A 13,001-nucleotide genomic window follows, 5' to 3' on the forward strand; every position below is an offset into this window, starting at 1 on the left:
ATATTTGCTTAGTTTAATTATTTTCTTAGTATATTTAATTTCAAACAACCAATTTTTACTAAACTAAATTAGGTTTAATTTGGTTAAGGTTTAATTAATTTTTCTACGTTCATTCAAGTCCCTGTGGATTCGACCTCGTTCTTTTCAAATTATATTTCGGTACGGTTCGTACACTTGCAAGTAATTTAAATTTTCACAACAAGATGCAAGAAAAATAAAATAAAATAATTCCACCAAAAAATGAAATATATATATATATACATAGAGAGAGAGAGAGAGAGAGAGAGAGAGAGAGAGAGAGAGAGAGAGAGAGAATTGTAAATTTATAATAAGAGAAAGGGAATAAGAAAGCCAAAAATAAAGAAAGATAAAGGGATAGAGAAAAAGTGATATTAAGGTCGATAGTAGTGAGGAGGTGAAAAGAAAAATTGGAAAGGAAAAATTGGAGAAAGTATAACAATAAGTTGAGATATTAATAAGTAAAAATAAAATAAAATAAAAGAGAGAATATTGGACATAGGTGGATGATGTGTGGCCGCTGATGTGATTCAATAAAAGTGTAACAATAACAAATATTACGTTTCAGCTTTTATAATATATATATATATATATATATATATATATATATATATATATATATATATAAAGCACATTATAAATGAGTGACACTTTTTTTTTCTTTTCTTTTATTGGAAAGGCCTCTTCATAAGTTTTCAATTATTTTTTAAAATATATAATTTAATAATTAAGGGAAAAGGATTTGAACAGTCGTTGACTCTTTTGTAAACACAAAAAAAGAACTAGTTGAAATTCAAGTCTTCTGACTAATATTTTGAGTTTTCAATTCAAGATTAAAGCAATTCTTGACTTTCCATTATGGCTTGGCTAGTGTCTATTTGAGAACAGTTTATCTGCATTTTTTTTTTGAAATTTTTTTTATTGAAAATATACTAAAATATACTTGTACCTTGAAAAAATTATTAAGTTAGAAAAAATGAAATTTTAAAAAACTATCAATAATAACTAAAAACTTGAATATAGAGCGTGTTCTTTTTAGTTAATGAAAAATGGGCAAAGGAAACTATTTAAGTCAGCGTCTTCCACTTGGACGTGATTAAAACCAATAAAGAAAAATCAAGCATATTTCTAAACAAGATTTTTTAGAGTCCACTTAGTAATGTTGCTCTAACAACATTTTTTAAATTTTATGAAAATATGTATAGGTGAAAAGGTGCCACTCTATTATTCCCCTTCCCTCATCCTGTGTTTAAAATGTTTACGCATGATCACTAACCCATTATTACTTTTCGTGTCCCACAACCATAAGTCCTGACCAGTCCAAAACTCAAGCATCCACATTTGAATGGGGAAAATAGCACCACCAGAGCATTCTCGATTTGGAATGAAAAAAACTACTAAAATTTTTCGAGTTTTTCAAATAGAATAATACCAAAACATCTCTTTTTGTTTGTTTTTTTTTTAATGGTAAAAACATCTCTTTTTTCCTGTAAACAACACTAGAACACTTAATTAGAGACCTTTAAATAGTTCAAGTTAATTAGTTCTTTATTGCATCTTGAACTACGGTCTATTTTGCAGTCACCAACAGAGGCAACAAACGAGCCCATGCACTATACCGGTAAAATTACAAGGACAAGATATAGAAATATTATTCAGATAATGATTATTATATAGTCCTTACGACATATTTGCCGTACACACTACTAGGTGGGCTGACATCTTATTCTAGAACTTGTTAAATCATGTTTTTAAGAGATGATTTCACAATTTTACCTGAAACCTTTTGTGACACAGCTCACACAAGTGTGCTTTTAATGGATCATGGGCCAACTTTGAGACTATTCCCTCCATCCACCTTAAAATTATGCCCAGTGACAAACTCGGAATCCTCAGAAGCAAGAAACACCACAGCATCGGCCACATTTTTGGGTCTCATCACCCCACCTTTCAAGACGGCACTCGACTCATACACCTTTTCTGCCTCTTCATTTTCAACCCCAAACATGTCTTTGAGCAGTGGTGTCCCAACAACCCCTGGTGAAACACAATTCACTCGTATCCCATAAGCCCCCAGCTGCAAGCTCGCAGACCTCACCAACCCCAGCACCGCATGCTTCGACATCACGTAGTCCACGAACTTGTCGCCGCCCATAGTCGCCACCACGCTCGCCGTGCAAACAATGCTCCCCCTCACGCGCCCTTCAACCATCGCCTTCGCCGCGTGCTTCACGCACGCCACCATTCCACGCGCGTTCACCGCCATTACCTTGTCGTAAGCCGACAAGTCCACCTCCAACACGCCCTGCTCGCACGTGTGGGTCGCTCTCCCCAACCCCGCGTTGCTGTACATGATGTCCAAGCGCCCGAACGCTTTGACTGTGGTGTCTACCAATGTTTTGACTTGTTCCTCGTCACAGACATCGCAATGAACGTAGGTGCAGATGTTGGAGCCGATTGATGCTGCAATGTTTTGGCCCTTCTCGTCTTGGACGTCGGCGATGACGATGGCTCTGGCGCCGTGAGCAGCGAAGTGGCGCGCCGTGGCCTCGCCTATGCCACCTGCACCTCCGGTGATAATGGCCACCTTGCCTTGGAGCTTCTTGTTTGATGGTGTGGAGTCTGTCATTTTCTTTGTATCAATCAGGGGAGTAAACTGAATAGTGAATCCTTTCTATGTGATACAATATTTGCCAACCTCTCTAGTCTCTGGTCTCTGGTCCCATATGTAGAAAAATCAAACAGTAATCAATTCCCATGCCTTGCATGAAAGATCATCCAACTCTGAGTTTTGACCGCTACTTTTTGGTTTTTGGGATTACTCGAGGACCATTAATGACCTTATGGACTAAGGGTGCGTTTGTTTTGACAGTAAAGCAATTTCGAAAAATGTTTTCAGCATTTGCGGGTGTTTGGCAACACGGGAAATTTTGATCAAACGGAAAAGAGGAACCATTGACCGTTAAATACACTCTCCCCACCCGGAAAATAATTTCCATGTCTATTTTACATTCAAATTGAGTTTTCCGTTGGAAAACAAAGAAAGAGAAGGAGAGGGAGAGAGCAACATCGAGCTCGCGCCGTCCTCAACCCAGAAAAGAGAGAGAGAGAGCTAGAGGGAGATTGCCGGTGAAGCAAGATCACGCCGTCCTCAACCCAAAGGCCCGCCGTCGAGCTCGCGCAGGGCGAGATCGAGGCGCGATCTCGCGCCGGGCAAGATCGACGTGCGATCTCGCGCCTCGAGCTTGCGCCGGGCGAGATCGACGTGCGATCTCGTGCTGTCGAGCTCGCGCAGGGCGAGATCGAGGCGCGATCTCGCACCGTCGAGCTCGCGCCGGGCGAGATCGACGCGCGTGATCGCGCCGACGAGAAACCCTCCCCACCGATCTCACTCTTCCTCCTCCCTGTCTCACCTCCCTCTCTCAGTTTAATTTGATTTGGCCATGGTGATTTGATTTTTGTTTGTTTAGAAGTTGATGGATTGTAATGTTATATTATAAAATTTGTTTGGAATGTGAGAAAATGTGAGAAATCAGTGAAAAAATTACATTTTCAGAATATTACCAAACACTTGAAAATATTTTCCAAAGTATTTTTTAAAATGCCACCAAACTTCTAAAATTATTTTCCTTTCCTGAAAATATTCTCCTTTCCTGAAAATATTTTCCGGAATTGTTTTACTGTCGAAACAAACGCACCCTAAATGGAAAAGTGCTTATGAGCTTTGTCATTCTGAAAACAACCCTTGCAATTTTATTCAAAATTGGCTACTTTGCATCAAGAAAGATGTCGAATTGATTCGGAAGGTATATTCTGCAACAACCGATGTTAAAATTCTTTTAAGGAATTTGAAATCTAGTTTTAAAAAACTTGATCTTTGTATAGGACTAGGAGTTTAAGGTGGTGCACATCTAATTGACTAGGAGGGGCCTAGACTATTCTGCATTATGCGAAAAAATTTATCAAGGAATTTGAAATTAAATCTAGATCTCACGGAACATCCTACTTGATCTTTTCTATGTGATACTATATTCGCCAACAACTCTGGTCCCATGAATAGAAATCAAACAGCAATCAACTGCTGTATCTTATATGAAAGATCGTCCAACTCTGATTATGACCATTGACATTTTTTATTTTTTTATTTTTTTCAAATGATTTTAAAGAATGGAGAAGTTGATAATTGTCTTAAAGCTATTGATTTAAGAAATATTTGTAAAAAAATTGTATATGAAGAATTTTTTTTGTTTTACCATAAAAAAAAAATAATTTGTTTTACAGTTTTTTATAGTTAGCAAAGTTCAAAATAGTCTATTAAGGGTGTGTTTGGATACCGTTTATTTTGCTGAAAACTGAAAATATTGTAGTAAAATAATTTTTAAATGTGTGAATAATACTATGGGACCAATTTTTAATGAAAAAGTTGCTGAAAAAAGAAATTTGTGGATCCCGTGAACAATGCACGAGACCCACTGGTGTGACATAAAGCCAATAAAATGCACGTTTTTCAAAAAAAAAAAAAAAACCATAAAACGCAGACTCGCAGTATCCAAACGGTCAATAAGAGCATCCACATCAGTTGATGGATACTCTTCTATAATACAAAAATTTCTTCATTTTATACATTTTGGCCAAAAAAACACCCACATCAGTGGGTGTAAAGTTGTGCATAAATATACAAGTGCTACAGTGATCGTGCATATATGCACGGTCACTGTAGCTCGTGTATGTATTAATTTAGTATTTGTTTCTCTCTCCTCTCAACTCTCTTAGGCTTACGTACAGAAAATTCTCACTCTCGCCTCTCTCTCATTTTAGCTCTCCCTCAATCCACCGATCTCACCTCAGGCCACCAATCTCACCGATCTCACTCACCGCCAATACGATCTCAACAGGCAAACCACGACACACGAGACCCAAAAACGACGCCGTGGTGGAGCTTTTAGTGAATGCCGGTGATTCCGACGAGTTTGTTCTATTTGATTAGTGGTGGTGGCTGGTGCCTGGGTGTGGGTGATTTTGGGTTTGTAGCTCGACGGAGAAGACGGTAGCTGGCTGGGTTTGGGTGATTTTGTTAAAGGATGGGTGTGGGTGTGGCTCAACGGAGAAGACACAAAGAGGAGAGGAAAGAAAATAATTAAAAAATGTAAAAATAATGAATATTTTATTGAATAAATGTGTAGAATAGATAAACTGATGTGAGTGTTTTGTAAAGGTGGATATTTAAAATAGAAAAAGTAGGTTTTTTCTTGTAAAATAGATAGAAAATTTGCACGAACTGATGTAATTGCTCTAACTTATGCTCTAAGAGCATCTCTTAACTAAACCCTTTTAAAAATAATCAATGAACAAAGTTTATCTTCAAACTCTTCACATATCTTTCCATTGAAAGTAAATTTTGAAAATCTTATCAGTTCTTATTATATTACTTATGCTTACAAAATTTCAAGAATATCAAAAATTAATTGCTATGTTATAAAAAAAATGTTAAAATTTCAAATTTTTTTAATCTAAAATTGAATATAAAAAATAACTGTATTAAATAACAAGGATTTTCACCTCGGACCAAGGGCTGACCTTGTAGTCATGCTGGCTTGACACCTTTTGTCTCACATCGAAGATAACTTCCCCCACTTTTTGCCTTATAAGCTTTGAAGCGAAGGAGTAGTGTACCATCAGTTATTTAACTTCCCCCACTTTCTGCCTTATAAGCTTTGAATAACTGATAGTACACTACTCCTTTGCTTCAAAGCTTATAAGGCAGAAAGTGGGGAAAATTCTCTTCGATGTGGGACAAAAGGTGTCAAGCCAGCATGAGTACAAGGTGTCAAGCCAGCATGACTACAAGGTCAACCCTTGGTCCGAGATGAAAATCCTGAGTACCCACAATAAAAATAACTGATGGTACACTACTCCTTCGCTTCAAAGCTTATAAGGCAGAAAGTGGGAGAAGTTCTCTTCGATATGGGACAAAAGGTGTCAAGCCAGCATGACTACAAGGTCAACCCTTGGTCCGAGGTGAAAATCCTGAATACCCACAATACATATTAAGAACCTAAGAAATATAAAATTCAACTATTAGAAAACTTTGTTCATGATCAATCATACAACTATAATAATTTCGTCTTTAAATCTTATGGGGACGGCTTTTCCTTGTTTTACTTTTTAGTTTTTGGAATTACTCGAAGGTCATTGATTGACCTTATGGGATATTTTTTTTTGATGAACTATGGGATATTTAATTATTAGAGGGTGCTTATAGTTATTAGCTCTCTCCCTTCACCTGAACTGTCTCATTTGGATTAAATGGGCCGGTGCTTATTAGCTTTGTCATCCTGAAAACAACCCTTGCAATTTTTTATTCAAAGTTGGCGATTCAAACAAAGTTGGTGCATTTGGGAATATGCCTAATTGATTAGGAGGGTATATTCTTCAACAACCGATGTTAAAATGTATTAAGAAGTTTGAAGTCTAGTTTTAAATTACTAGATCATATATTTGTGTAGGACTAGGAGTTGAAGATATAGATCTCACAAAAAGAGTGTTCTATTTTTTGTAGGCATTTTAAGTAGAGTTAAAGATATATTTTTACCAAGTTGTACTCAAGTTTTTTCCTTGTTAAATATAATATTTAGGGCATTTTTGAACTACATAAAAGTTTGATCCAAAGAGAGGAATCATTTTATAAATAGTACAGATAAATAATAATAAAGAAAAGAAAAGAAAATATATGGCACTAGCCATTTCTATATTTTTTGGTAAAGGTTAATAATTTGCATCTATTATAATTTGGCAATATTTTTTTTATTTATTATTCAAACAAATGAAAATGATAAACATTGGAGATAAGCAGTAATTGCAATTTCTTTTTGAACATGTGTTTGAAAGTGGTGTAGTGATATAGAGAAAAGTTTGGATAAGAAAAATAAGATGAACCATGTGAGGGGAAAGAAGACTAAATTTTAGGAGTTCTCTTACTTTTTTTTTTTTTAAATTGGGGGTGTTTTACTTTTATTAGGATGAAAAAGGAATTAAAAATGCTAAATTTTAGGGAATAAAAGGATGAATGTAAAGGGAAAAAAATTCAAAATTTTAGGAGTTTTCTTTCTGAATTCAAAATGAAATATTTTATTTGACAATTATGACTCTATTTCTTAGAGAAGTTACCCTTCATAATGAGGGTATTTTTGAACCATATAAAAGTTCAGTTCAAATAACAGAACCCTCTTATATATATAGAGTGTGTGTTTATACATGAATGTATGTATGTATGTATATTCATCTCTTGTTTGTCTATATCTCTTTTTTTTTTTTTTTCCATGATTTAACATGTTAATATAAAAAATGTGATACTTTTTCAATATATTCGTAAGTATACATACTGACGTGAATATGCTTAAAAGCTTTTTTTTTTTTTTTAAAGGAAAAAGTTAGTAAAAAGTAAAAACTCATATCATAATACATGTGTACTTTGATATGAGAATGTAGTCACTTTTTATGATTTCTTTTGATGGTTCATATTTCTTTTTCAAGTCATTCAATGATTCATAGGATTTTGTGTAAATACTTTTTAAATTTATTTCTAGCTAAATGGTAAAATAAAATTTGAAGTTTAAGTATATACATTCTTTTTCTGTTAAATCAAAAAAAAAATGGGCAATTCTATAAGGTTGAATAAAAATTCAATTCATTTTTTTATATTGATATAATTGCTATGCTTAGTGTGTGACTCGTTGGTTTTTGTAGGGTTAGTAGTCAAAAAAACGGACTGTCCCATAGTATGAATTAATAACTATCGAACTAATAACCAACTCACCGCTTCATATTATCTGGATCTAAAGAACTAGTCACGATATGATATATTGATCATATCATTGTAGCAACTGAATTTTTGTTTGCATAAACAAGCAAAAAAAAGAAAAACCAATCTGATTTTAAGTTGTGAAGCAATAACAAAAAGAATGCAGATAAATGGAAGGGTGAGAGAAAGAGAGAAAAAGAATACTAATGCTATATGATTCCAATATGTAAGGTCTCTGAGCGATCTTATAAAGGATAGCGTAATAAAGCATCAATACTAATTTGATTGATCTATAATTCGATGAATTTGTTCATAGAAAAAAAAAGTCAAAGAGCCCTAGTTCTACAAAGACTAAGAAAATTGACTCAATAACACATTTCATTTTCAATAGGACAATATATATATATATATATATATATATATATATATATATATATATATATATATGTATGTATGTATGTATGTATATGTGTGTGTGTGTATAAAAGTTAAACCATAGCATTTATTGTTACTATGCTTCTGTTGAGCCATATAAGCGGCCACATCATCCACTTATTTTTTATCTTTTCTTTTCTCTTTTTAAACTTTTATTCTCCGCATTCTCAAAAAAAAAATATTTCTTTTCTCACTTTTAGTTCACACCTAGGAATATTATTGCATACGCCGAAAATACCATAAATGCATACTCTCTCCTCTCACATGAATTATGGATCTCACTAATTAAATTCATGATGAGACCCACAATTCATGTGAAAGGAGAGAGTATGCATTTATAGTACTCCCGAAGTATTCAATAATTTTCTCACACCTATACTTACACTTTTTCCAACATTTTCTCTTTCTTTTTACCTCTTTATCACCCCACTACTCCCTTCTTTACCATTACACTTCATTCTTTTTTCTTTCTTATATTTTGACTATTCTTCTTCCCATTTTATTTTGTATAAATTTGATATCATTTTTTCCATTCGGTCCATATTTGTCTCACACAAAAACTGTGAGTATTCTCTCTCTCTCTCTCTCTTGGTGGATTTTTGTTCTTTCTTATAACTCTAATTAAGGTTGATTGGTTTTTCTTACTATGTGTTTTAGTATTGTGTGTGTGTGTTTTTATTTTTTTTTATTTTTTTTATTTCCTATCAAAAAATATCTTTTTTCTCTTTTATAACTTTGGTCGAATTTTGGTACAATCCACCTTCATGTGAGGGGGGAGGGCTCATATATATATTCGATACATAATACACCTACTCCTATAGATAGAATCATAGAACTATTGTTGGTTTGAACCATTTATTTCTTTGGGTAGTTGAAAGAACACTAGATTTTCTCTCCATTGCCTTATTCAGTAGCAAGAATCCATTATCTCCGAAAGTACTCATATTTTCAAACTAAGCATCGCACCCACTTAATTGTATAGTGGCTTACCAAAATATTATAAAAGTTTCGTGACACAAGAGTGGTCTATTATACAAGTACTTTGAATTGTTTTGATTCTTGAATGAGTTGTATCAAATACAGTAATAAAATCACTGTTTCCTTCAGTCTTGTCATAATATATATCAATTTCGTTCCATTTCAATCAGAATGGGCGAAATATTTTGTACAACTATACTAAATCCTCCATATTCCAGTCTCTAATTAAATTTTAGTAGAATTCGATTCATTTAGACCGTTCTAGCCTATTCCTATCAATTTCAACAGTATTTGAATATTGGGACAAATATTCTCTCCATTTGTTTTGTACTTTTCCCTCCACTTTTTGGATTTTTCCTTGATTTTCCTTCTATCACATTACTATTCTCCTTTCTCTTTCTCCCCTCATCTAGTAATTTTTTTTTTCTCTAACTCTCTCAATCACATGGGTCCTATCTCTCTTTTTATATACTTTTTATCCTCTGTCCTATGTAATTTTTTTCTTCTTTTACTTTTCATTTCTCTCAAAACAAAAAGACAATCTCACTCTTTTTTTTTTCTTTTCTTTTTCCCCCTCCTGCACGCCATTCCCACACTATTAACTAAACATGGCAATACGGGTCAGAAAATTCTGACTTGACCCGACCTAAAAAATACATGACCCTGACCTGACCTCGACTTTTTTGACTTGAAGCAAAAACGGGTTGATCCGTGACTCGATCCGATTTTTTGTGGGTTAACCCAACCCGACCTGGATAACCCATGACCAGACCCATTAAAAGAATTCGCTAAAAAAATATTTTAATTATGTCCTGATAGTAGGTGCATAAGCACAAAGTACCAAAACTAATAATCAATATATCATAGAGAATGACTATTTAATTCATCAAAACTGTTTCTCAAAAAAAAAAAAAAAATCATCAAAACCAATAAAGAGCTAGCTAGCCTAGCTTCAATGCTTGACATATTGCCTACAACACGTTACACAAGGGCCAAGGCTGTCAAGAGTCACCAGTCAAGACAGCCATTAAAAAAAAAAAAATCTCATTCAGCAACTGTAGCCTGTAGTCCATTGTCCAAACTCCAAAGGACCAAAGCCAAAGGCACAGCACAAACAAATGAACAATGGTTATCAAAAAGAAGAAAGAAAAAAAAAGAACAATGCACAATGCACAATGCACAAAGCCACAAACGGCAAAACCGAAAGTTGTGTTAAACCAAACCACAAAGCTTCCTTTCTTAGTTAGTTTCTCTACTCTTTCAGTCTTAAATTTTGGCCAACTTGAGCTACAATTTTCAAGTATGAATATTTGCAGTGTTGAATGTTTGAAAATGTAAACTTGTAATTATATACATTTTGAAAGTGAACTATTAACATTGAAGACTTTTTTTTTTCATCATAAATTTATGACTATAAATAATTTTTGTCATGCTCAAAACTATCAAAATTAGAAGGATAATAACAAGTAGCATTAAGTATAATTCATTTACTTAACTGATTTTATTCATTCTCTTTAAATAGGTTGTCATTAATTTGTTTTTGTAATTGAAAAAAAAAAAAAAACTTGTTTGAAAAACACAGGTCAACCCGACCCAACCAGCAACCCGATTGACCCTAACCTAATTGACCCGTTTTAACCCATGACCCGTATGACCTGCAAGCCCGATTGACCTAACCCGAACCCAATCCAACCCGCCTGTTTTGCCATGTCAACTATTAACTTAAAGATTGTGTTCAATTATCACACACACCTTTTGTGTACAAAAGGATATATATGTAAAAATATTTTTACTTAATTTAAAGAATATATATTACTGGACGAGTTTTAAACCATGCAAAAATCAAGGCAGAAGCAAGAATCTCCTAATGCCACTGCACAGGTGGTGCTCTCTCTATCTCAAGAGGCATGAAAGAAAAATATATATAGCATAGCCTTTACGAATGTGTTATCAATTTTTTTTAAAAAAATTCTCAAAAAAAAATTATAGATATTTTTATCACGTTCATTTATTATATTTATCTAAAATTTATCATTAACTCTGATTTGTGAAAACTATGCGATAAAATTCGTATAAGAGGGCGTTTGGATTCCACTGAAAAATGCTGCGTTCTGCGTTTTCAGTTTTTTTTTTTTTTTCCAGCCGCAGTTGTTGACCCAATCTTCTGTGAACAGTGCATTCGTGCACTGTTCACAGACCCACAAATTTCACTTTTCAGCAACTTTTTCATTAAAAATGGGTCCCGCGATACTATTCACACATTTTAAAATTATTTTACTACAGTGTTTTTAATTTTCAATTTTCAAAATAAATTTTATCGAAACGTACCCTAAATTTTAATTGTGGCCGACAAAAAAGGAGCCACCAATCCACTTGCCAATACTTTCATTGTCTCTTTTGGATATATGGACATCCTTTCTTGCGAGTAGCTTGTCAACAGTAATACATAATCTTACAAATATATATATATATATATATATATATATATATATATATTTTAAAGCATATTCATTTAATTCATCAATTATTATATATATATATATATATATATATTTTAAAGCATATTCATTTAATTCATCAATTACGTTGATTCGTTCGTGTACAAAATTATAAACGTGTGGCCACAAAATAATGATCTCTTTTATATATATGGACAACCTTTGTTGAGTGTAGCTTGTCAATACTACACTGATCTTATCTCAAAAAAAAAAAAAAATACTTCACTGATCAGTCACTTGACTCAAACAAAACAAAATGACAGACTCCACATCTTCAAACAACAAGCTCCAAGGCAAGGTGGCCATTATCACCGGAGGCGCAAGCGGCATAGGCGAGGCCACGGCTCGCGAGTTCGCCGCTCACGGCGCACGAGCCATCGTCATCGCCGACGTCCAAGACGAGAAGGGCCAAAACGCCGCCGTGTCAATCGGCTCCAACGTATGCACCTACGCACACTGCGATGTCAGCGACGAGGAACAGGTCAAGAACTTAGTAGAGTCCACGGTGAAAGCGTACGGACGCTTGGACATCATGTTCAGCAACGCGGGCGTGTTGAGATCGACCCACGCGTGCGATCAGACCGTGCTGGACATGGACCTTTCGGCTTACGACAAGCTCATGGCGGTGAACGCGCGTGGAGTGGCGGCGTGTGTGAAGCACGCGGCGAAGGCGATGGTGGAAGGGCGCGTGAGGGGGAGCATCGTTTGTACGGCGAGCATAGGGGCGAGTGTTGGTAGCGAGAAGTTCGTGGACTACATTATGTCGAAGCACGCGGTGCTGGGGTTGGTGAGGTGCGCGAGCTTGAAGCTGGGTGCCTATGGGATACGCGTGAATTGTGTTTCACCAGGACCAGTTGGGACGCCATTGTTGAAGGACATTTTGGGGTATGAAAATGATGAGGAAGTGGATAAGGTGGCAGAGTCGAATTATACTCTGAAAGGTGGGGTGGTGAGACCCAAAAATGTGGCTGATGCTGTGGTGTTTCTTGCTTCTGAGGATTCCCAGTTTGTCACTGGTCATAATTTGGCTATGGATGGTGGGTTTCTTAGAGTTTAGAATTTGGCCAAGTAATCTGTTAGAATGACCCAACTGTGCATGGGTTCGTTTGTAATAGTCGAAGATGCAATTATGAAATACAGTAAGTTTTTCTCTATGTGATCATGCGTAGACGCTTTAAAAATAGGGGGGGAATCATAAAGATAAGAATGAAGAAGCATGATCAATGAAGCACTGGTGTTGAAATGAAATAAAATAATTACTTTAGATTGCT

General features: G+C 35.0%; 2 protein-coding genes across 2 annotated transcripts; one reads left to right on the forward strand and one right to left on the reverse strand.

Annotated features, from left to right (window-relative positions):
* Positions 1-1,511: 1,511 nt before the first annotated feature.
* On the reverse strand, positions 1,512-2,864 carry LOC142631270 ((+)-cis,trans-nepetalactol synthase NEPS1-like). Its single transcript, XM_075805399.1, has one exon. The coding sequence runs from the start codon at positions 2,645-2,647 to the stop codon at positions 1,841-1,843; it is 807 nt and encodes a 268-aa protein (XP_075661514.1). The 5' UTR covers positions 2,648-2,864; the 3' UTR covers positions 1,512-1,840.
* Positions 2,865-11,882: 9,018 nt separating this feature from the next.
* LOC142632315 ((+)-cis,trans-nepetalactol synthase NEPS1-like) lies at positions 11,883-13,001 on the forward strand. Its single transcript, XM_075806754.1, has one exon. The coding sequence runs from the start codon at positions 11,987-11,989 to the stop codon at positions 12,785-12,787; it is 801 nt and encodes a 266-aa protein (XP_075662869.1). The 5' UTR covers positions 11,883-11,986; the 3' UTR covers positions 12,788-13,001.

This window comes from Castanea sativa, chromosome 4, assembly GCF_040712315.1.
Source record: "Castanea sativa cultivar Marrone di Chiusa Pesio chromosome 4, ASM4071231v1".
Taxonomy (NCBI): Eukaryota; Viridiplantae; Streptophyta; class Magnoliopsida; order Fagales; family Fagaceae; genus Castanea; species Castanea sativa.

Excerpts from the sequence above, each read along its gene's own strand:
- LOC142631270 (XM_075805399.1), bottom strand. The coding sequence starts at position 2,647 with ATGACAGACTCCACACCATCAAACAAGAAGCTCCAAGGCAAGGTGGCC.
- LOC142632315 (XM_075806754.1), top strand. The coding sequence starts at position 11,987 with ATGACAGACTCCACATCTTCAAACAACAAGCTCCAAGGCAAGGTGGCC.